This window comes from Arachis ipaensis, chromosome B06 (assembly GCF_000816755.2).
Source record: "Arachis ipaensis cultivar K30076 chromosome B06, Araip1.1, whole genome shotgun sequence".
NCBI classification, from domain to species: domain Eukaryota; kingdom Viridiplantae; phylum Streptophyta; class Magnoliopsida; order Fabales; family Fabaceae; genus Arachis; species Arachis ipaensis.
The window spans coordinates 36,564,318-36,585,070 of record NC_029790.2 but is presented as its reverse complement, the minus strand read 5'-3'; the positions used below and the strand labels follow the sequence as shown (position 1 = coordinate 36,585,070).

Genomic DNA, 20,753 nt, shown 5'->3' with positions numbered 1-20,753 from the left:
GCGTACGGGGTGGCGGCGGCGTCTGGGTGGCCGGCGGTGGCGGCTGGGTGGTGGTTGGAGGGAGAGGGAGCAGAGAGGGAGAAGAGGGTTGGGGGGGGGAGGGGGGCACGCGACTGATAGGGTTCGCGGGCTGGGGGGTTATATTTTCGAATCCACGCGGCCGCGTGGGGCACGCGGTCGCGTGGTTGGGGTGAAAATGGGGGAGACGCGATCGCGTGGGGCGCGCGATCGCATGAGAGGGGGGAGGAGGGGTGACGCGATCGCGTGGGTCGCGCGATCGAGTCGCTGGAATTCGTGCTAAACGCACGACTCCAGCACCATTTCAGCGCAACTCTCTGTCTCCTTTTGGGGTGATATGCAATCCATGCGACGCGATCGCGTCGCTCACGCGGTCGCGTGGGATTGGTATTGGGTAAGTGACGCGATCGCATGGGGCATGCGATCGCGTGGGCCAATTTGTGCGAAACGCACAAGAGCCGCACGATTCCAGCCCAACTTTCTGTTCGTTGGATTCTTACGCCGATATATATATCACGCGACAGCGTGGGTCACGCGGTCGCATGGGTGGTGTTTTTCGCGATATGACGCGATCGCATGGGGCATGCGGTCGCGTCGTGCTACCTTTTTTTTTTTAACTGAAAATGCAGGATGCAGTGATTAACATGAATGCTATGCATGATTCCAGGTTAATGTTAAAATAAAAAAAAAGGATAAATTGAAAACAATAAACAAGAAATAGATTGAGAAAGAAGCGACCATACCATGGTGGGTTGTCTCCCACCTAGCACTTTTAGTTAAAGTCCTTAAGTTGGACATTGGAAGAGTATCCTGTTATGGTGGCTTATGTTTAAATTTGTCCAAAAATTTCCACCAGTGCTTGGAATGCCAATAGCCTCCGGGGTCCCAAACTAAGCATGTAAAGCTTCTGAGCAGCTTCAAACAGATATTCAGCCTCCCGGGATGACGAATGTTAGAATATAATCCATGATCCCAAGCTGTGTTTTTAGATTCGCCTCCGTTTTGATTTGTAAGTTTCCATTCGGGCGGGTTAAAAAGTAGAATCTCACCGTGGTGACCAAACGTTCTCCGTGATCCATGCAATTGAGCATGATACCAATCCATGTACTTCGAGGTGAAGCGTGGAACCTTATTGAACCTGGTGCACCAGCTCTGAGTACGAGCCAATTCTCTCTTACTCTTAAAGCCGCAGAGAGCTCTAAGTTGGCACAAGTAACAAACCCCTTTAAAATTGATAACCGAGTATTTAAACCTCGGGTCGTCTTCTCAAGGAACTATAGGGAAGTATATTCTTATTATTGGTTATGAAGATTGTAAATTGGGGTTTTGAAGATGAGGAACAAGTGATTTAAATTGCAATTAAAGTAAGTAAAAGACTATAAATTAAATAAATAACTGTAAAACATACTTTTGGCAAGGTATGAGAAATTAGAAGTCCTATCCTAGTTATCCTTATCAATGATGATGAAAATTGAATCTTAATTCCACTTAGTTAACCTTTGCTAGAGCAAAGGAAAGTCAAGTGGCTAATTAGTTAGATCCTCAAATCCTAGTTAATCCCTAAGGAAAGATTGGGATTATTGAAGTTCAATTCAATTAGTAAAGATAACGATTATCAATCATGTTGAGTTTGATAACTCCTAAGTTACTCATTTCTTAACCAAGACCAAAAGGGGAAAAGTAAATCTACTAGAATAAAAATGTCTTCAGATTGGGGATAAAAGCAACATAAATAAAAGAAAGCAATATTAAACTGAAATACCTCAAATAACATTAATTCAAAGAGTAATCTGTAACATAGAATAATTCATAATTAAATTGAGAACAAAATAAAAAGGAATATTGAACCTGGTAAAGAGATAATCCGGAAAGCGAATAAAATCCTAAATCTAAATCCTAATTCTAAAGAGAGAGGAGAGAATCTCCCTCTCAAAACTAAATCTAAATCATGGAAAACTAACTAATTGGAGACTCTCTTCTCGAATGGATGCATTCCCCCCACTTCATAACCTCTGGTCTATGCCTTCTGGACTTGGATTTAGGCCAAAAAGGGCTACAGAATTTGCTATGAGCGTTTTCTGCAATTTCTGGTGCGTGGCCTCTGTCACGCGTCTGTGTGGGTCACACGGTCGCGTCATTCGGAGTTTTCCTTGTCACGCGGTCGCTTCAGTCATGCGGACGCATCATATGTGTTCTGCTTATGGCGCGCGATCGCGTCAGTCATGCGGTCGCGTCGTTGTTGATTTGCGCTGGCATGCGGCCGCGTCGCCCATGCGATCGCGTGGATGCCAGTTTCTTCAAAAACTCCGTTTTGTGATTTCCTTCCATTTTTGTATGTTTCCTTTCCATCTTTTAAGTCATTCCTTCCTTAGAAGATCTGAAACTACTCAATACACGAATCACGGCATCGAATAGAAATAAAGGGTAATCAAAATAATTATTTTTAAGCATAGGAAACATGTTTTTCACATACATCACATAATAAGGAATGGAAAGTAAAACCATGCAATTAATATGAATAAGTGGGTGAAGGATTGAATAAATCACTCAAATTAAGCACAAGATATATCATAAAATATGGGTTTATCAACCTCCCCACACTTAAACAATAGCATGTCCTCATGCTAAGTCCAAGATAAAGAGTAAGTTAAGGTTAAAGTTGTGGAATCTCATGCAATGCAATCTACTCTAAATGCAACTACCTACATGCATCATGCAATTCTTAATTGTTATTCACTTGTATATAAAGCTTACATGTAGTTGAATTAATTCACATTAGTCTAAGATCTCACCTAACATACATACTTTGTAGAGCAGAGCTTCTTTACCTATTTTTCCATATTTTTCCCACTTTTGATACATGCTCATATTTTAACTTTTGTCCCATGTGCATTTATTTTTCACTTGGGGAGTTCTTTTGTATCCCCTTAATTCAAATACTGAAAAATAACATTTTTTTAATGCACATGGTAATTCAATTATTTGATTTTTCATGAGCATGCTTCCCAAAATTTTTATTTGAATTATTTTATTCTTTTCAACTTTTCTACCTTTTATTTTTATCATCCATGTTCCCAATAGGTTTCCCACACTTAAACAATTACACACTTTCTATCTTAAGCTAACCAAGGATTCAACTTGGAATTTTTATTTTGTTTTTCTGCTTAAGGCTAGTATTGTGGTTTATAGAATAAGAGGGGGTTTAAAGGTTCAAGGGGGTTGACAAGGGTGATGTAAAAGGTAGGCTAATTTGGGATAAGTAAGCTAAAATCAAACAATGGCCTCAATCACTCTCTTGGTATGTATTTCTATTCTATAATCGGACATATAGATTAAAACAAAGTAAAGAACATTAGAATAAATAAGAAGGGCGGAATACACAGGAATAAAAATTATGGTTTGAATGTAACCATACAATTAAGCTCAAAACTCACAGGCTGTGTATTCTCTAGCTCAAAAATCATTTATCAATTATGTATGTCATGCAAGTAAAATTAAAAGTTCCCATTATTCTCAATGTAAAATTTATTTTGAATAGCTTTAAAGTTTGTGTTTCTCCTTGATGAAATGTTGTTAACTAGCGAACATGGAATGCTATATATACAAGGTGTGGGTTGTTTCTATTATGTTCAAGTCTCTAGTTTACTTCCTTTTTATATTTTCAAATTAAACTAAGCTATCTTATGCTAAAAAGGTTAAACTATACTAATTAATCCACAATTTCTATAACTAATAAGTTAGAATTGCAACTAAACTAAATGGCTAAAATATGAACTAAAGTGCAAAATGTAGAAAATAGAGTATAAATACATGAAAATAGCAATGTATAAGTATTGGGAGAATAAAAATAAAAATAAAGAGAAAAATACAGAAAATAGCAAAATAAAATGAAAGAGTCTGTAGTGGTTCACCAAAAAATACACCAGAGATGGCGACCTCCCCACACTTAAAATGAAGCATCGTCCCTGATGCTCACTCAAGCAGGGTGTGAACGGGTGTCATCACTGGAAGGGTGGTAGCTGGAGTCTCTGTGGTGGTGGTCTGAGGATCTGCCTGTTACAGAGGAGGTGCTGACGGGATAGGAATCTAGGGGTCTACAGCCTGAATCTGAGGCGGAGCCTCCTGATGTGATGCGGCCTGCTCTGTGCCTGCCTGCGCAGCCTCACTCTGTGGATGGGTCTCTACCTCGTGATCATCTGCCTCCTCCTCAGATGCCTCGGATGGTGTGTCAGGCTCGGAGGAGATGTCGTCAGATCGTATCATCAGCTTCAGGTGCTCATAGCGTCGCTTGTTGCGACGCTCCATCTGGTCAAGCCGTCGAAACAGGCGGTGCACTAGGTGATAGATGGGCTCTGAGGCAGGTGGAGGTGCAATAGTGGTAGCAGGGGTAGTTGGGGTAGCTGTGGAAGAAGAGGGGCCGACAGATTGTGTGGCTGTCTCAGTAGTAGTAGTGAGGAATGGAGGTCTGTAGCCCAAAGCCAGAAAGTTCATGCTGTGAGGGATAATCTTCTTGCATTCTGCAGTAGGTAGCTTCTCATCAGCATCCTCCCAAGGCACGTCAGCTCGACGGCCTAGCTGTGTAATCAGATAAGGAAAGGGTAGAGTGCCTCGGACGTGGACCCTGGCCATATAGTACCGGATAAAGCGTGGCAGGTATAGGTCCTTACCCTCCATCACACACCATAGGAGGGTGATCATAGCGGCAGGTATCTCTGTCTCATGAGTACTCAGCATGACAAAATTGCTCAGGATCTGGTGCCATAACCGAGCCTCATCATTTAAGTAAATCCGCTTGATTTCCTTTGGCATGGTGGTGTTCTGACCCATGATCCATGGAACGGTCGGGTCAAGGGCTATCCTGGCCTTGACTGCATCCGAATCAAATTTCATGAAGCGCATATCCTCCTCAGCTCTTTGATAGCCATCCAGTTGATCAGATTTAGGCAGAAGCTTCAGAACATCCTCTATGGCCTCTTCAGTGACCAGAATCTGCTTCCCCCTAAGGTTCACTGCATCTAGGGAAGTTTTGAAGTAATTGCAGTAGAATTCCCTTACCCAAGATGCATTGACCTCAGTCAGGTTTCTCTCCAGAAAGAACCAGCCTCTTTGTTTGATTTGCTCAGAGGTGTATTGCTGGAGTTCTTCTAGGATTTTCAAAGTCCTCTCCAGGTACAGGTTCCTGGAGGTTGAAAACACCGGATATTTCAGCTCACAGTATCGGTTTGCAAATCTAAGGGGATCAGTGGCAGGGAGTAGCTGGTCAGCCTTCTCCTGCGGGGTAAAGTGTTTCTCCCGCCAGGAGTCATCGTGCATGATATCTAGGATGGACATGGAGGATTCTCCTCTTTTACGTTTGCCAGTAGTTGCCTTTGCTTTTCCTTTTCTTTGGCTGGCAGACATCCTGAAAAATAGAAAACCAGGATATAATAAAAACAGGAAAATAAATAGGCAAATAATCAAAAGAAACACAAAGTGGCAAAGGAGCAATAGAAGAGGAAATTGAGTTAAGTAAATTTGCAATTAAGGATTGTAAAAGAGTTAGAATACTGAGAAAAAAAATGTAACAATTCAAAATGTACTTCCATTCAAGTTGATTAGAAAAAGTATCATTATGCCTTGGTTAGAATGTTAAAAAGAAAGTGAAAAACCAGAAGAGATGTTTTGAAGGGTTAGGTTTGGTTAGAATTTAAAAAAAAAAGTTTAGGAAGTTAAAATTAGGGAATAAAAATAGATTAGAGTAAGTGACATGAGGATCAATTTCTAAATAACGAGAATTCACAAATTAAAGCAACAGATAACTCAAATTCAAACAAGGAAGTTAGGGATGACTCAAATGAAAATAGCAAAAAGTGGAATTGAATCATCCAAGATGCAATTTATAAACCAGGAAATTAAAAAGAATAAGAAAGCTTGCCCTGTCATTCAGCAATTGATTTGGTAAAAGCTGATTAAAGCAGAGTTCAAGTTTGCCAAAACCAAAACAGGAATGAAAATCAAAACAATGTACAGAAATTTGGGCAGCATTCCGGCTAAAATTGGATGTTCCCGGAAAATAAATAGCAATCAGAATAGTTCATATGAATTAAAACAGATTGTAATTAAAGAGTATAAACAAGAAAGAACATTTGCAATAGCAGCATGAACTTGAAGAACAGCATAAGAACATTACTAACACACAGCAACAGCAGAATTGCGAAAATTATAAAAAAAGAAACATGAACAGCGCAATTAAACAGGCCTAAATCCACTAACCACATCCTAGGCTACCTAACAACCTAAAATCCACTACAATATGCATATCTAACTAGCCTAAATATGAACATAAACAGAAAAATATGAATTAACTACGAATGGATAGAAGGGTGGTGTTTGTCGGAACCTGGTAGGCGAATTAAGGAGAGTGGGGCAGAGAGGTGGCTGGGGGATGGTGGCGGTGGCGGTAGCGTGGCGGTTGGCGGTGATGCGGCGGCGGCGGGTGCTGTTCGGAGGCAGGGGCTTCGGGAAGGGTAATTAGGGTAGAGGGGAGAGAATTCGCGTGACTGGGGGGGTTATAAATTTGAATCCACGCGGTCGCGTGGTTGGGCTGAAATGGTGGTTGACGCGATCGCTTGGAATAGCTAAAAGAGTGAATGACGCGATCGCCTGGGGCATGCGATCGCATCGCTGGAAATGTGCTAAACGCACAATTCCAGCGTTGTTTCAGCGCAACTCTCTGTCTCTTTTTGGGATGTTGTGTAATCCATGCGACGCGATCGCGTCGCTCATGCTGTCGCGTGAGATTGATGTTGTGCAAGTGATGCGATCGCGTCAGGGACGCGATCGCGTGGGCGTTTTGTGCAAAACGCACAATGGCCGCACGATTCTAGCCTAACTTTCTGGACGTTGGATGTTTACGCCGATCTCCAGATCATGCGGCTGCGTGAATGACGCGGACGCGTAGGGAGTGTTTTCGTAACTTGACGCGATCGCATGAATGATGCGGTCGCGTCGCGCACCCTTTTTTTTTTAATAAACTGGTATGCAATTATGCAGTATGCAATGCGAATGAAGAATATTCAAGTTCAATTGAAAAGGAAATAAAAATAAATAACACGAAATAAAACTGAAAAAGAAATTACCATACCATGGTAGGTTGTCTCCCACCTAGCACTTTTAGTTAAAGTCCTTAAGTTGGACATTGGATGAGCTTCCTGCTATGGCGGTTTATGCTTAAACTCGTCTATAAATCTCCACCAATGCTTGGAATGCCAATAGCCTCCGGGGTCCCAAACTAGGCATGTAAAGCTTCTGAGCAGCTTCAAATAGATTCTCAGGCTCCCGGGGTGATGAATGTCAGAGTAGATTCCAGGATCCCAAACTTGGCTTTTAAATCCACCTTTGTCTTGATCTATATTTTTCCATCCGGGTGGTTTAGAAATTAGATTCTCACCAGAATAACCAAACGTTTTCCGAGATCCATTTGATAGATCATGATGCCAATCCGCACACTTCGAGTTGAAGCGTGGAACCTTATTGAACTTTGTGCACCAGCTCTGAGCACGAGCCACTTTCCTCTTACTCTTAAAGCCGCAGAGAGCTCTAAGCTGGCCATCTATTTCAAGCAAACCATATTCAAGTGAAAAAATAAAGCTAAAGGTTAAGGATTGTACCCACTTGAAGCTTGGATTGGGTGGTAATGGCCTTGGGATAGGTGGTTCCAGTGGTTCTGTGAGTTCTACTCCCTTGTGCTCTTCTGTGAAATTCTTCACTTCTTTGCAAGATTCTTCAAATGTATCCATGTCCTGATCAAAGCCTTCTATGTCTTCCTCGTCACTTAAGTCATAAACTGGAGGTTGAGAGAAATCTACCTCCGTATCATCTTCGTACTCGCTTGGGGAAGATTCTTCGATCTCAGAGAATTCACTCGCGGATGCAAGTTCATTACTAGAAGAACTTGACTTGAGATTATCATCATCAAGGAAAATTCCTTCTTGGATTATTCTGTCTAGTTTTTCATGAAATACCTGCCTTGGAGATTGTGCACTATCCTCCTTAGCATTAGTTGTAACGTCCTTGACAAAATTCTCCACAACTCTGGGTTCCAATGGAAGTTCAGCGTCTCCTAAGTCTTCAACTAACTCTTCTTCTTGTATAATGACAGCTTCCTCTACTTGTTCTAGTACGAAGTCATGCTCTGTCTTGTCCACTGAAGTTTCTAATATCTCCTTCATGCTACGTGATAAACCACTATTTTATGGTTTATATTGTGTTTGATTGTGTGGTTTTATCATGATCCTTACCCACTTATTCATTAAATTAGCATGAAATTATAATTCCTTCCTAAATTTATAACATATTTGAAAAATGCTTCCTAGAGATTTTAATTATGTATCTTTAATTCTCCTTTATTCCATTCGATGCCGTGATCTGTGTGTTGAGTGTTTCAGACTTTATAGGGCATGAATGAGTTGGAGATTGGAGAGGAAGCTAGCAAAAATGGAAGGAATACAAGAATTTGAGGAGATAACCAGCGAGAAGTGACGCGGTCGCATGGCTCACGCGACCGCGCAAAGGAGAGCAAATCGCAGTGACGCGGCCGCATGGCTCACGCGGCCGCGCGGATTGGAAAAGCTCAGGCGACGTGATAGCATGGACGATGCGAACGCGTGGCAAGGAAAAGCGCGAATGACGCGTCCGCATGGATGACGCGATCGCGTGACATGTGCGATCTGCATAATCTACAAAATTCGTTGGGGGCGATTTTGGGCCTTATTTCGACCCAGTTTTTGGCCCGTAACAGCAGACTAGAGCCAGAGAATATGCAGAAACAAAAGAGAACATTCATTCTAGACACAGTAGACAGTTTGAGATCTAGTTTTTCTTCCTCTAGGTTTTTCTCTCTAGGTTTTAGAATTTTAATTTTGAATTGATCTTAGCATTGGAACATTGAGAAGAGTTATTTCCTCATCAAGACCTCGTCATTCTAGTTTGTTCTCTTAACTTGGTTTTATTCTTCCATGTTCTTTGCTTTATTCAATTTTGTCATTTGAATACTTTCATGATTAATTGATACAAGGATTATTTCTTCCATTTTAATTTATTTTTCCATTCCAATAATCATGTCTTCTTTTAATTCCCTTTCATGTGTTATGGATTTATTATTTACAATGAGTGAGTAGTTCCCTCACTTGATGGGGAGTTGATTGAAAGGAACTCTTGAGTTGGAAGGATTGAAAGAAAAATTGTAATTGGGTTAACTGTTGGATTGTTATCTAATCACTAACACCAATCCCTTTGAACTAAGTGGGTTGCAACTCGTGAACAGGTCTAACATTCCAACTTGTTTGACTTTCCTTTACCTAGTAAAGGATAACTAAACAGAACAACCATTAATTATAATTTAATCTTGAAATCATCCCATCAATAATAGAGATTCCAACTAATCAACTCCCAGTCAAGGCTTTTATTCATACTATTTAATTTTCCTCAATTTAATTTCCCCTTTTACTTAACTCAACTTCTTGGACATCTGATTAATAAAATAGCACACTTTCCTGCAACTCGTTGGGAGACGACCTGGGATTCCAACTCCCAGTAATTTTTAATTTAAACTTTCTGTGACATATTTCTAAATTGATAGGCAGATTTTTGGTGAGTTAAGAACTATACTTGCAACGTAACTATTTTAATAATTTTTAATTCACCAACTTCTGCGTCCCATCACTACGCGCTTCATTAGATTGTCCACATGGGGCTTTGGAAGGCCCTTGAATGTTCGAACGTCTAGAAGATAATTGACTTATTGCTTGCTCCAGTTGATGAAGGGTTGTTTGAAGTTGATCTACTGTTCCCTTGAGGCGAACTTCTGATTCTCGGGGTGATGGAATTGGACGTGGTACATTGGGAAGTGGTGGTGTTTGGGAGTAATTGGATTAGAATCGGGGTAAATGAGGATCATATGGTGGCGAATGGTGAAAAGGAGCTTGTGAGTGTGGTGGTTTAAGGTTGTGTTGAGAGGATGGCCTATAAGCATAGGGTGGGGCTTGTTGGTAACTACATGGTTGTCCACCATGTCTATTGCCTTGGTATGCATTGTAGAATGGTCTTTGTCCATGATATCTTGGAGGGTGTTGCTGCCTAAAGGGTTGATCAGATCCTCTTGGCTCCATCCATCTTTGATTGCTCTAACCTTGATGCATGTTCCTGTTATAACTTTCATTCCTTTCAACAATATTAGAACCAAACTCAAAGCGAGAGGGGTGAGAATTCATAGTAGCTAATGAAGATAAAAGAAGAAAATAAAAACAAATAAACACGTAAAAGAAGAATATTTACAATAACCAATAATAAGGCACACGATTGCAATTCCCCGGCAACGGCGCCATTCTGATGATAGAACTTTTGCGTGGTCTAGAAATTCGCAGATAAATCCTCGTTGCAAGTATAGTTTCTAAACCAACAAAAGTCCTTTCATACAAACGTTTTGGTTGTCACAAGTAACAAACCCCTTTAAAATTGATAACCGAGTATTTAAACCTCAGGTCGTCTTCTCAAGGAACTGCAGGGAAGTATGTTCTTATTATTGGTTATGAAGATTGTAAATTGGGGTTTTGAAGATGAGGAACAAGTGATTTAAATTGCAATTAAAGTAAGTAAAAGACTGTAAATTAAATAAATAACTGTAAAACACACTTTTGGCAAGGTATGAGAAATTAGAAGTCATATCCTAGTTATCCTTATCAATGATGATAAAAATTGAATCTTAATTCCACTTAGTTAACCTTTGCTAGAGCAAAGGAAAGTCAAGTGGCTAATTAGTTAGATCCTCAAATCCTAGTTAATCCCTAAGGAAAGATTGGGATTATTGAAGTTCAATTCAATTAGTAAAGATAACGATTATCAATCATGTTCAGTTTGATAACTCCTGAGTTACTGATTTCTTAACCAAGACCAAAAGGGAAAAAGTAAATCTCCTAGAATAAAAATGTCTTCAGATTGGGGATAAAAGCAACATAAATAAAAGAAAGCAATATTAAACTGAAATACCTCAAATAACATTAATTCAAAGAGTAATCTGTAACATAGAAGAATTCATAATTAAATTGAGAACAAAATAAAAAGGAATATTGAACCTGGTAAAGAGATAATCCGGAAAGCGAATAAAATCCTAAATCTAAATCCTAATCCTAAAGAGAGAGGAGAGAATCTCCCTCTCAAAACTAAATCTAAATCATGGAAAACTAACTAATTGGAGACTCTCTTCTCGAATGGATGCATTCCCCCACTTCATAATCTCTGGTCTATGCCTTCTGGACTTGGATTGGGCCAAAAAGGGCTTCAGAATTCGCTATGAGCATTTTCTGTAATTTCTGGTGCGTGGCCTCTGTCACGCGTCCGCGTGGGTCACGCGGTCGCGTCATTCGGAGTTTTCCTTGTCACGCAGTCGCTTCAGTCATGCGGCCGCGTCATATGTGTTCTGCTTGTGGCGCGCGATCACGTCAGTCATGCGGTCGCGTCACTGTTGATTCGCGCTGGCATGCGGCCGCGTCGCCCATGTGATCACGTGGATGCCAGTTTCTTCAAAAACTCCGTTTTGTGCTTTCCTTCCATTTTTGTATGTTTCCTTTCCATCCTTTAAGTCATTCCTGCCTTAGAAGATCTGAAACTACTCAACACACGAATCACGGCATCGAATGGAAATAAAGGGTAATCAAAATAATTATTTTTAAGTATAGGAAACATGTTTTTCACATACATCACATAATAAGGAAGGGAAAGTAAAACCATGCAATTAATATGAATAAGTGGGTGAAGGATTGAATAAATCACTCAAATTAAGCACAAGATATATCATAAAATATGGGTTTATCAATGATTTACTGAAATTGCTTCTAATTATTGCTCACTGTTCATTGTTCAATGTATTGTTTATGGAATAGCTTGAATAGTTATTTTTTTTTTGTTCCCACTGTATAGGATGGATGTTAGCGAGCAAAGTTATATTTACTGATCATGATATCTGAAAAGCTCTTTTTGGTTTGGATAACATATATTTAGAACTTTCTATGGATGAATCATAGGCCATAGTATGAAAATAAATTATTTCCAATGGCCTTTTTCATCCTTCCTTTTAGCCTATTCCAGAGTATACTAGGTGTTTTATTTTGTCTGCTTGCTTTAGAACTCTATGAGCTGGTGACCATTTTCCTCTATTGATTTTAGGACTTTAAAACATGAAACCAAATATGCTATTACACATTTTTCAATATTTCGTTCAGATGATAGAGTCACGAATTGTTTTTACGTAAATAAAAAAAAGAAAGACTTCTCGCTTTTAGATTTGTTTCGAATTATATAGTTTTGGAGTTCAAAACAAATTCAAGCATAGGACTTTGTAAAATAGTATGGTAAATTTTTTTGAATTGATTGAAAAAATTGAACTAAACCAAATCAATTTTAATTAGTTTGATTTGGTTTGGATGGTCTCAGTAAAAAAACTGAACCAAACCGAACTGCAGTTTAATTAAACAATTGGATTGGATGACTTTTCTTCAAAAAACCGAACCAAACCGCACCACGAACACCCCTAGTCCCAAATATTTTAGGTATCTCACACACAGCAGATATGGGAGCTAATGGAGTTATATGAGAAGTACACAATAAAGCTTCAGAATTTCGATATCACAACAGCAAAAACATAAAGAGGAACTCAACAAATGTTATCTGACCGTTGTTAAGAATTACTTGTTTTTAGCTCATGAGTCTACTTTGGTCCACAAGAAAGAGCATGAGAAATGGAAAAGTGAATTAGAACTTTACTAGCAGTTCTATTCGCATTTTTGTATTGTATCAATTGTCAAATGATAATTGTATAAAGTGATAATAATGCATAATATATGTAAAATAAGTGGTTAGAATCTCTTTGCTTGAGGTTTAAATACACTTATACACCCTGAATGCTGTGAATTGTGTTAGAATCAATGTTCTAAAAACTGGACCGAAAATGGCCAGTTCAACCGGATTAACCAGAAATTGGTCACTAGCCGGTTTGGTCCAACTGCAAAATTGCCCTGCAAAAAACCGACAAAAAAACTGGCCAAACCGATGATTAACCGGCGAACCGGTGGTTAACCGACGAACCGGGCAAACCGGCCGGATTTTAACAGGAACCGGTTCTCCCCCCAAGTCATTAAACGGAGTCGTTTGGCACTGAAAAAAAAAAGGAAAAGGCTGAAGTTAGGTCTGAGTGCAGCCACTTTCCTAATCTCTTTGACCTCCCAACAGTCCCAACCCTAATCTCTTCTCTGCCTACGAAGCAGAAACGCCACCCAAACGAAACAAACGCCGGAGGGAAGCTCCACCATCGTGGGTCGAAGCTCCACCGTCGCAAGTCAAAGCCTCACCGTCGTGGGTCGAAGCCACACCGTCACTGAAGCATTGCCATCGTCTTGGTTGTTGGCTTGTTGTCGTCACCATCACTGAAGCGTTGTCGTCTGGCTCTGGCCTTCTGTGCTCTCCTGCGGTGAGTACTATTGAGTTCTTCTGTTCTTCACTCTTTTTGAGTTTTTATTTTTGTTCTTCTGTTCTTCGGTTGTTAACTTTTTCAATCCTTTTGAGTTTTTGTTTTGAGTTTTTTGGTTTTTGACTTTTTTCAATTAAATTTTTATTTAGTGATGAATTTAGTGTAGATTTGAAGTAGGTTGATGTTCTTCAGATGCAGAGTTCTTCTGGGTTCTTGTTCTATTTTTTAATTTTTTTATTTTGTTAATTATATGATTAATCATTCTGTAATGTTGAATAAATTCGATGTAGGTTCAATTTTAAAATTTTGCTCTGTTGATGTAGGTTCAATTTTTTTAATTCTGCTCTGCTTAATTAACTAGATGAATTGCTGAATTTAATTATGTTGAATGACATATGAATTGTATGAACTATGAATTGATATATTGGTTTGGATTCTGGATTGGTGTCATTCTGAATTTAGATGGAACGGCCACAAAATGATCAGCAACAACAACATAATGCTGTACAAGAATCTCAGACAGGTTCCTCTCGAGGAAAATCTGACCCGGCTTGGGAATATTTCACTGTGAAGTATGATAAAAATCATAAGGCACAATATACATGTATCTTTTGTTTGAATACTTATAATGGAGGGGGGATATATAGGATGAAATATCATCTTACGAAAATTCTTGGACAAATTAAAGTATGTAACAAAGTCACTAAAGAAGTTGAACTTCAATTCAAAAGGATTATGATGGAAAACAAAAAAAAGATGGAAAAAAGAAAATTTGAGGAGGAGTCTTATGGTGGGGAAGCACATGCACAAGAGGCTGAATCGCCTAACCCTGTACAAGCTGCTATTCATACAACAACGGGAGACAAAGGCAAGAGAAGAGCCATAGTAGCTACACAAATTGGAAGTTACTTTAAAGAAAGGACTACTCCAGGATCTCAACCGACTTTGAAAAGTGTTTTGGCTAGTAAAGAAATTGTGCACAAGGCTAAGTTGGGACTTGCCAAATGGATCGTTGATGCACATATTCCTTTCAATGCAATTCAATCACCTTACTTTCAACCTGCATTGGATGGTGTTGCTTCAATTGGACCTGGTTTCAAAGGACCGTCATATGATGAAATAAGAGTTCATTTGCTGGCTGATCTTAAGAGAGAGTGTCAGTTGCTGGTTGAAAAGTATAGGAGCTCATGGAAAAGCACCGATTGTACCCTGATGGCAGATGGGTGGACTGATCAAAGGCAATGAACTTTAATTAACTTTCTAGTTTATTGTCCTGCTGGTATATCATTTGTTAAGACTGTTGATGCTTTTGATGTGATAAAAGCTGCCGATGCATTGTTTAATTTGTTTGCTGATGTTATTGAGTGGGTTGGGCATAGTAACATTGTGCATGTGGTCACTGATAATGCTGCTAATTATGTATCTACTGGAAAACTTATTCATGAAAAATACCCAAATATATTTTGGTCTCCTTGTGCTGCCCATTGTATTAATCTTATTTTGAAAGATATTGCAAGTATTCCTCACATAGCTGACCTTGCTTCCTGTGCTTCAAAAGTGACTGTGTTTGTTTACAATAATATGATCTTATTGTCTTGGCTTAGAAAAAGAAAAAGTTGGAAAGAAATTGTTTGACCTGGAGTCACATGTTTTGCCACTGTTTTCATTACTTTGAAAAGTATATATGATCACAAGGAAGATTTGCAAGCATTGATGGTGGACAAATATTTCACTTCTCATAAGTTAGCCAAAAGTGCTAATGGAAAGATTGTTAGTTCAATTGTCTTGGATAGTAAGTTTTGGCAAGATTGTGTTACGATTGTGTAAATTGTTTGTCCTCTTATTAAGTTGTTGAGACTTGTTGATGCTGATGAAAAATCCTCTTTGGAAATCGTGTATGAAGGCATGCAAAGAGCCAAAAATGCTATCAAGACAATGTTTAGAAATCGAAAAGCTGCTTATACGCCATACACGATTATCTTGAAAATGAGGTGGGATAAGCATTTGAAGTGTGATCTCCATGCGGCAGCGTACTTTTTGAATCCAGGCATTTTCTATAGTGAGAGTTTTGTTGAGAAAGCAAATGTTTTGAGATCTTTACTTGATTTGCTTGATGTTGAGACACTTTGTGATGACTCAGTTGCCGCAATGCAAGAGATACAACTGTATCGGTATCGTAAAGAAAGTTTTGGGAGGGAAAGTGCTAAGAGAGCGGCATCAAGACTCGAACCTGGTAAGTTATTTCATATCCAAGTTCAGTTTAGTTTGAAAGTTTAATATGTTGAGTGATAAAAATTAAAATTTATATGATTTTTATATCTACATAGGTGAATGGTGGAGGCTACACGGTGGGAGTGCTCCTAATTTGCGAAAAATGGCAGTCCGTCTTCTTCATCAAACCTCTTCTTCATCTGGATGTGAGAGGAACTGGAGCCTTTTGAACAAATTCATTCAAAGAGGAGGAACCGGTTAGAGCATAAGGCTAAGTGACATTGTTTATGTCACTTATAACCTACGCCTTCAATCTAGGTTACATCGAAAGAAGAGAAATTATGATCCAATTGACATTCAAAGCATTGACACGGTAGATTTTTGGGTAATGGCAGATGAGGATGATCCTGAATTTACTAATAGAGATGTTGAAGGCATTGAAAGTTTAATATACACTGATAATGCTCTGCCTTCGTATCCTAATGGTGAGTGACATAGCAAATTTTGTTTCCTTCCATAAAGATACATGTCATTAATATTGATTTCTTGTTGAGTTTTCTTTCTATTTTATTAGATGGAGGAGACATGGAAGTTGAAGTGGATATGCCTAATGTTTTAATTGAATCCTCAAATACTTCTTTTGGTGGTATTTCTGAAGATGATGGCTTTGGATTACCTGTTTATGTTGGAGACATCGGAACACTTAATGATGATTATGACTTCTGATGAGTAGTGTCTTTGTTTAGTTGAAGTATTGTTTGTTGAATGTTGTCTCTTTTGGTTGCAAAACATTTTGTGTTTGTCATTTATGTGCATTTTGATTTCTTTAGTTATGAACTTTGATATTTGAAATTGTTTATGACCTTTTAATGATAAATTATGTATTGTTCATTTTGTGAAATTGTTAAATTTTGAATCTTATTAATTTAAAAATTATTGAATTTAACTTTTTTAAATTATGTATTAAATTTTTTATAATTTTATTCTATATTTAATTAAACCGATTTAATTACGGTTCAAATCCAATTAAACCATTAAACTATTTAACCAGTTATTTGACCAATTCGATGACCAGTCGTCCAATCCAGTTCTCACAACCATGGTTAGAATATTATTATGGTCGTAGGTATAAATTAGGAGATTCTAGTGGTAGGTAGAACTTTTTAATTATGTGAAATAACTATAACTATATTTTATATAGTTGCCATTAAAATATCCTAATTTATATGTCTATCACTATTTCACTACTACCACTATGATATTCTAATAAGATGTGAATGATTTAGCGCAAGATGCAAAGTAAATGCTGTGTAGTGTGTATACGTCACCAATGTATATATATTTGTTTTGTAATTAATTTACCCATGCATGCCTGTATTATATGTGTTCCCTCCATTCAATGTACAATGCTTTAACAAATAGATTGCACTGATATATGGTTAGGTGTTCTGGCTGCAGTGGCGGGACCTATCTCCTCAAGAAGCACTCATAGTGAAGCTAGGCAACATTCACTCATACAGCTAAATAGTGTAACACCAGAATGGCAATGTGAACCTCCTTCGTTCAATTTCAATAATATCAATCATACTTTTCAGGGAAAACCAAAACCAACCAGTTAGGTGAAACAGAGTAGGATTCCCTCCTTTCATTAATTTGGGATCAAATTATCAACTGTGTTGTTCATATGTGCTTCTTTGTTTTGCAGAAAATTATGTGTTAGGTTCATTCATATAACCTTATGTGGTGAATTCAGTGGACATTAGTAAGATAGTGAACAAATGAGGCATCTCTAATTACTACGTCTACATGGAAACTCTTAGTTGCAATTAGAGTATACTACCAAAACTATCTTTGATTTTTGAATTAACTGACAGAAATATCACCTATTTTTTACAATTTTTTTTGTTAATAATCAAAAATAGTTTTAAAAAATAAAAAAATACTAGAGATTGAATTTTGATCTAATTTTATTATATATTTATTAAATAATTATCTAAATATTTCTACAAAATTTTGGATCATATAAATAAACGCTTTGCCAAACAAACACAATTTCTGATAACAAATTAAAAAAAAATCAAGGACGATTTTGGAAGTTTACTCTTCCAATTAAATCAGTTTTTTTCCCTTACCCTGAAGCTGGTTTTGTTTCTCTCTAGCTTTCGTTGCCGCATCCTATAAGCAGATTTGTAAGCCAAGTTGCAATGCAATGCTATGTTAGAATACTTTTATTCTGTAGGAGGCAATAGGTGACACATCAATACTAAACATTATTACTTTCATTATGAATCATGAATGGTTGAAAATGCATTCATTATTTTTTCCCCCTTTGTTAAATCAAGATTTTAGTTCATACAGGACAAGAACATTCCGGAGAAAAAGTCAATAGCATCATGTATTTCATTGGCACCCAAAGACTAGCATTTTGGCAAACAAACTGGAGTCTCTTAACAGCAGCACTAAATTACAAGGTTTGTCTTAACATGAGGAAAACTAGAATGAAGGTCTTCCACCTTGATTTGCCAAACACTTTGACAAATCGAAAGGGTTTGATTAAAACTACTGAACTACTGCACATACAAAGTAATACAAAAAAACAAATTAATGACCTTTAACAAAAACGAAAGTTAACTAACAAATAGGAAGAGGAGCACCGTTCCACTCTCCAAGGCATTCAAGTAGAGGATCAATGATCTTCCCCTGGCACATGGCTGTGAAAACCTTGTCAAATTCTTCGCCCGGTGACCTAACCTTTTCGCCGGTGAGCATACCGGTTCCCAATTCCTCCCTGACAAACCTGTAAAGTGGGTAGGACCTGCATTCCTTGATCTTGTTTGGGATCGTTGAGTTTCCACTCTCATAAGCGATTCTAGCTCCCTCAACCTCCTTTGGCAGCACGGCCTTCAACTCGTCCTCGAAGATCGCAATCTTCTGGAAGATGGAGGTGTTTGCGTTCTTCTCACTCTCTGCATTGGCCAAAGCGTGGTCCACAAGCACTTGCCTCAGCTTCTGCATTAGCGGGTAAACAGCGCTGCAAGGATCGTCAATATAGGTGAAAATATGCTCCCTATCAACCACTTTGAGTAAATCCTTTTCGCAAAATCTTGAAGGATGAAGCTCCCCGTTAACGCCGGTGGTAAGCGATCTCTTGGCGACTAAGCTGACAGTGTTCTTGACAGCGTTCTTCAAATTCTCCTCTAGATGCCTCAAGTCAATGGCTTGGCAAAGTGCCATCAAGAAAGTGGAAGACATGAGTTTGAGAATCTCAATAGCTTCATTGGTCTTTCTAGAAGAAATCAAACCCAACGAGTTCACATCCTGGTTGTGCTGCTCAGCACTCTGCACATGGCTGGTTACCGGATTCGCTAGGTATTGAATCTCAGAGCAGTAAGAAGCCATTGCAATTTCGGCACCTTTGAATCCGTAATCCAAGCTTGGATTCCTAGCAGCAGAGAGATTCGAAGGCAAGCCGTTGTTATAGAAATCATTGACAAGTTCCGAGAATTGCGCGAACATGAGTTTTCCTATCGAAGCCAAAGCCAAACGCGTGTTATCCATGGAGACTCCAATTGGGGTTCCTTGGAAGTTACCACCATGCAAGGCCTTGTTCCTTGACACATCAATCAAAGGATTGTCATTAACAGAGTTAATCTCTCTCTCGATCGACTTGGTTGAAAACCTAATCACTTCCACAAGAGGACCAAGCCATTGCGGCGAAGTTCTAAGGGCGTAGCGATCTTGCTTCGGCTTCTGCAATGGATCCGTTTCATGTAACTTCTTAGCGGCTTTCATGTATGAGCTTCCATCCAAAATGTGTTCCATTATAGCAGCTGCTTCAATTTGGCCAGGGTGGTGCTTTAGCTTGTGAGTCAAGTGATCGGTGAACTCTGGCTTCCCCTGCATCACTTCGGCGAAAATAGCCGAAAGAACTTCCGACAAAACCGCAAGCACGTTCGCCTCAAACAGAACTATAGAGGCCAGGCCGGAACCCACTGCGGTGCCGTTGACAAGTGCAAGGCCTTCTTTAGGCTGCAATTCAAAGAAGTCGGCGTTGATTCCGGCCAATTCGAATGCCTCCTTGGCATTGAGTAGCTCCCCGGATGGCCCCACTGCTTTCGAGTTGGGCCTTCCGGTGAGCAGTCCCGCTATGTATGAGAGTGGGACGAGGTCCCCGGACGCTGTGATTGTGCCGCGGAGTGGCAAGCATGGTGTGATGTTGGTGTTCAAGAGCTTGGTTATGGCTTCCAAGATTTCGAACCTGATGCCAGAGTAGCCTTGGAGAAGAGTGTTGATCCTCACTAACATTGCTGCTCTTGTTGCCGTGTGTGGCAATGTGTGGCTTGATTCTGTGCCATTGCCAAATATTCCAGCATTCAAGAACCTGAAGAATCAGAATCAAAATCATCATCAACATATCTCCTTTATCACAGCCAATAATACATACAGTATTATTTAATGTTAATATATTGTTTTAAAATTAACAAAATGTATGTATCTGTCAAACATCGATTGCTAAATTAATTATTATGTATTTGTATATAAATTAATTTATTTTTAATATATAATTTATATTTTATCGTGTATCTGATTTTAAGTTGTAAAATTAATCAAGTATTCTCTTTTCTAAAATAACTGTTGCTTCTATTTTTATTTTTTGGTTTCATAAAGAATGAGTTTGATATTGGTGTTAGGTAAGGAATTATAGTTGTAAACTTGTAATACTCGGAAGGAGTCAACAAGCATACACGCATTAAGCGAAGAAAGGTGGGTCAAACATTGTGTGAACATAGACATATGGTAGGAGGAGTGGGAGTAGGAGTAGGAATAATAATGCAATGAAACGTGACCACATTCACCCACCTACCCCACGTCACGTGCAAAACCACTATTTGTGGTGGCTCCCAAAAATTAGCCAGCTGAGTTCACTCGAACGTTTCAACTCAGTTAACGACATTTTGGTAACCTGGCCAGTGGGTAGGTGTGGAGCGTGGACAATATTTATTTTCAGCAACTTGTTATTGTT

At 38.9% G+C, this 20,753-nt stretch overlaps 1 protein-coding gene across 1 annotated transcript in view; it reads right to left on the bottom strand.

Moving 5' to 3' along the window:
- Nucleotides 18,099-20,753, bottom strand: part of LOC107648626 (phenylalanine ammonia-lyase 1) — a 5,170-nt gene continuing 2,515 nt past the window's right edge. Inside the window, exon 2 of the mRNA XM_016352425.2 lies at nucleotides 18,099-20,111. Coding sequence (XP_016207911.1) covers nucleotides 18,362-20,111 — 1,750 coding nt within the window. The 3' untranslated portion in view covers nucleotides 18,099-18,361. The remainder of the gene's footprint in view (nucleotides 20,112-20,753) is intronic.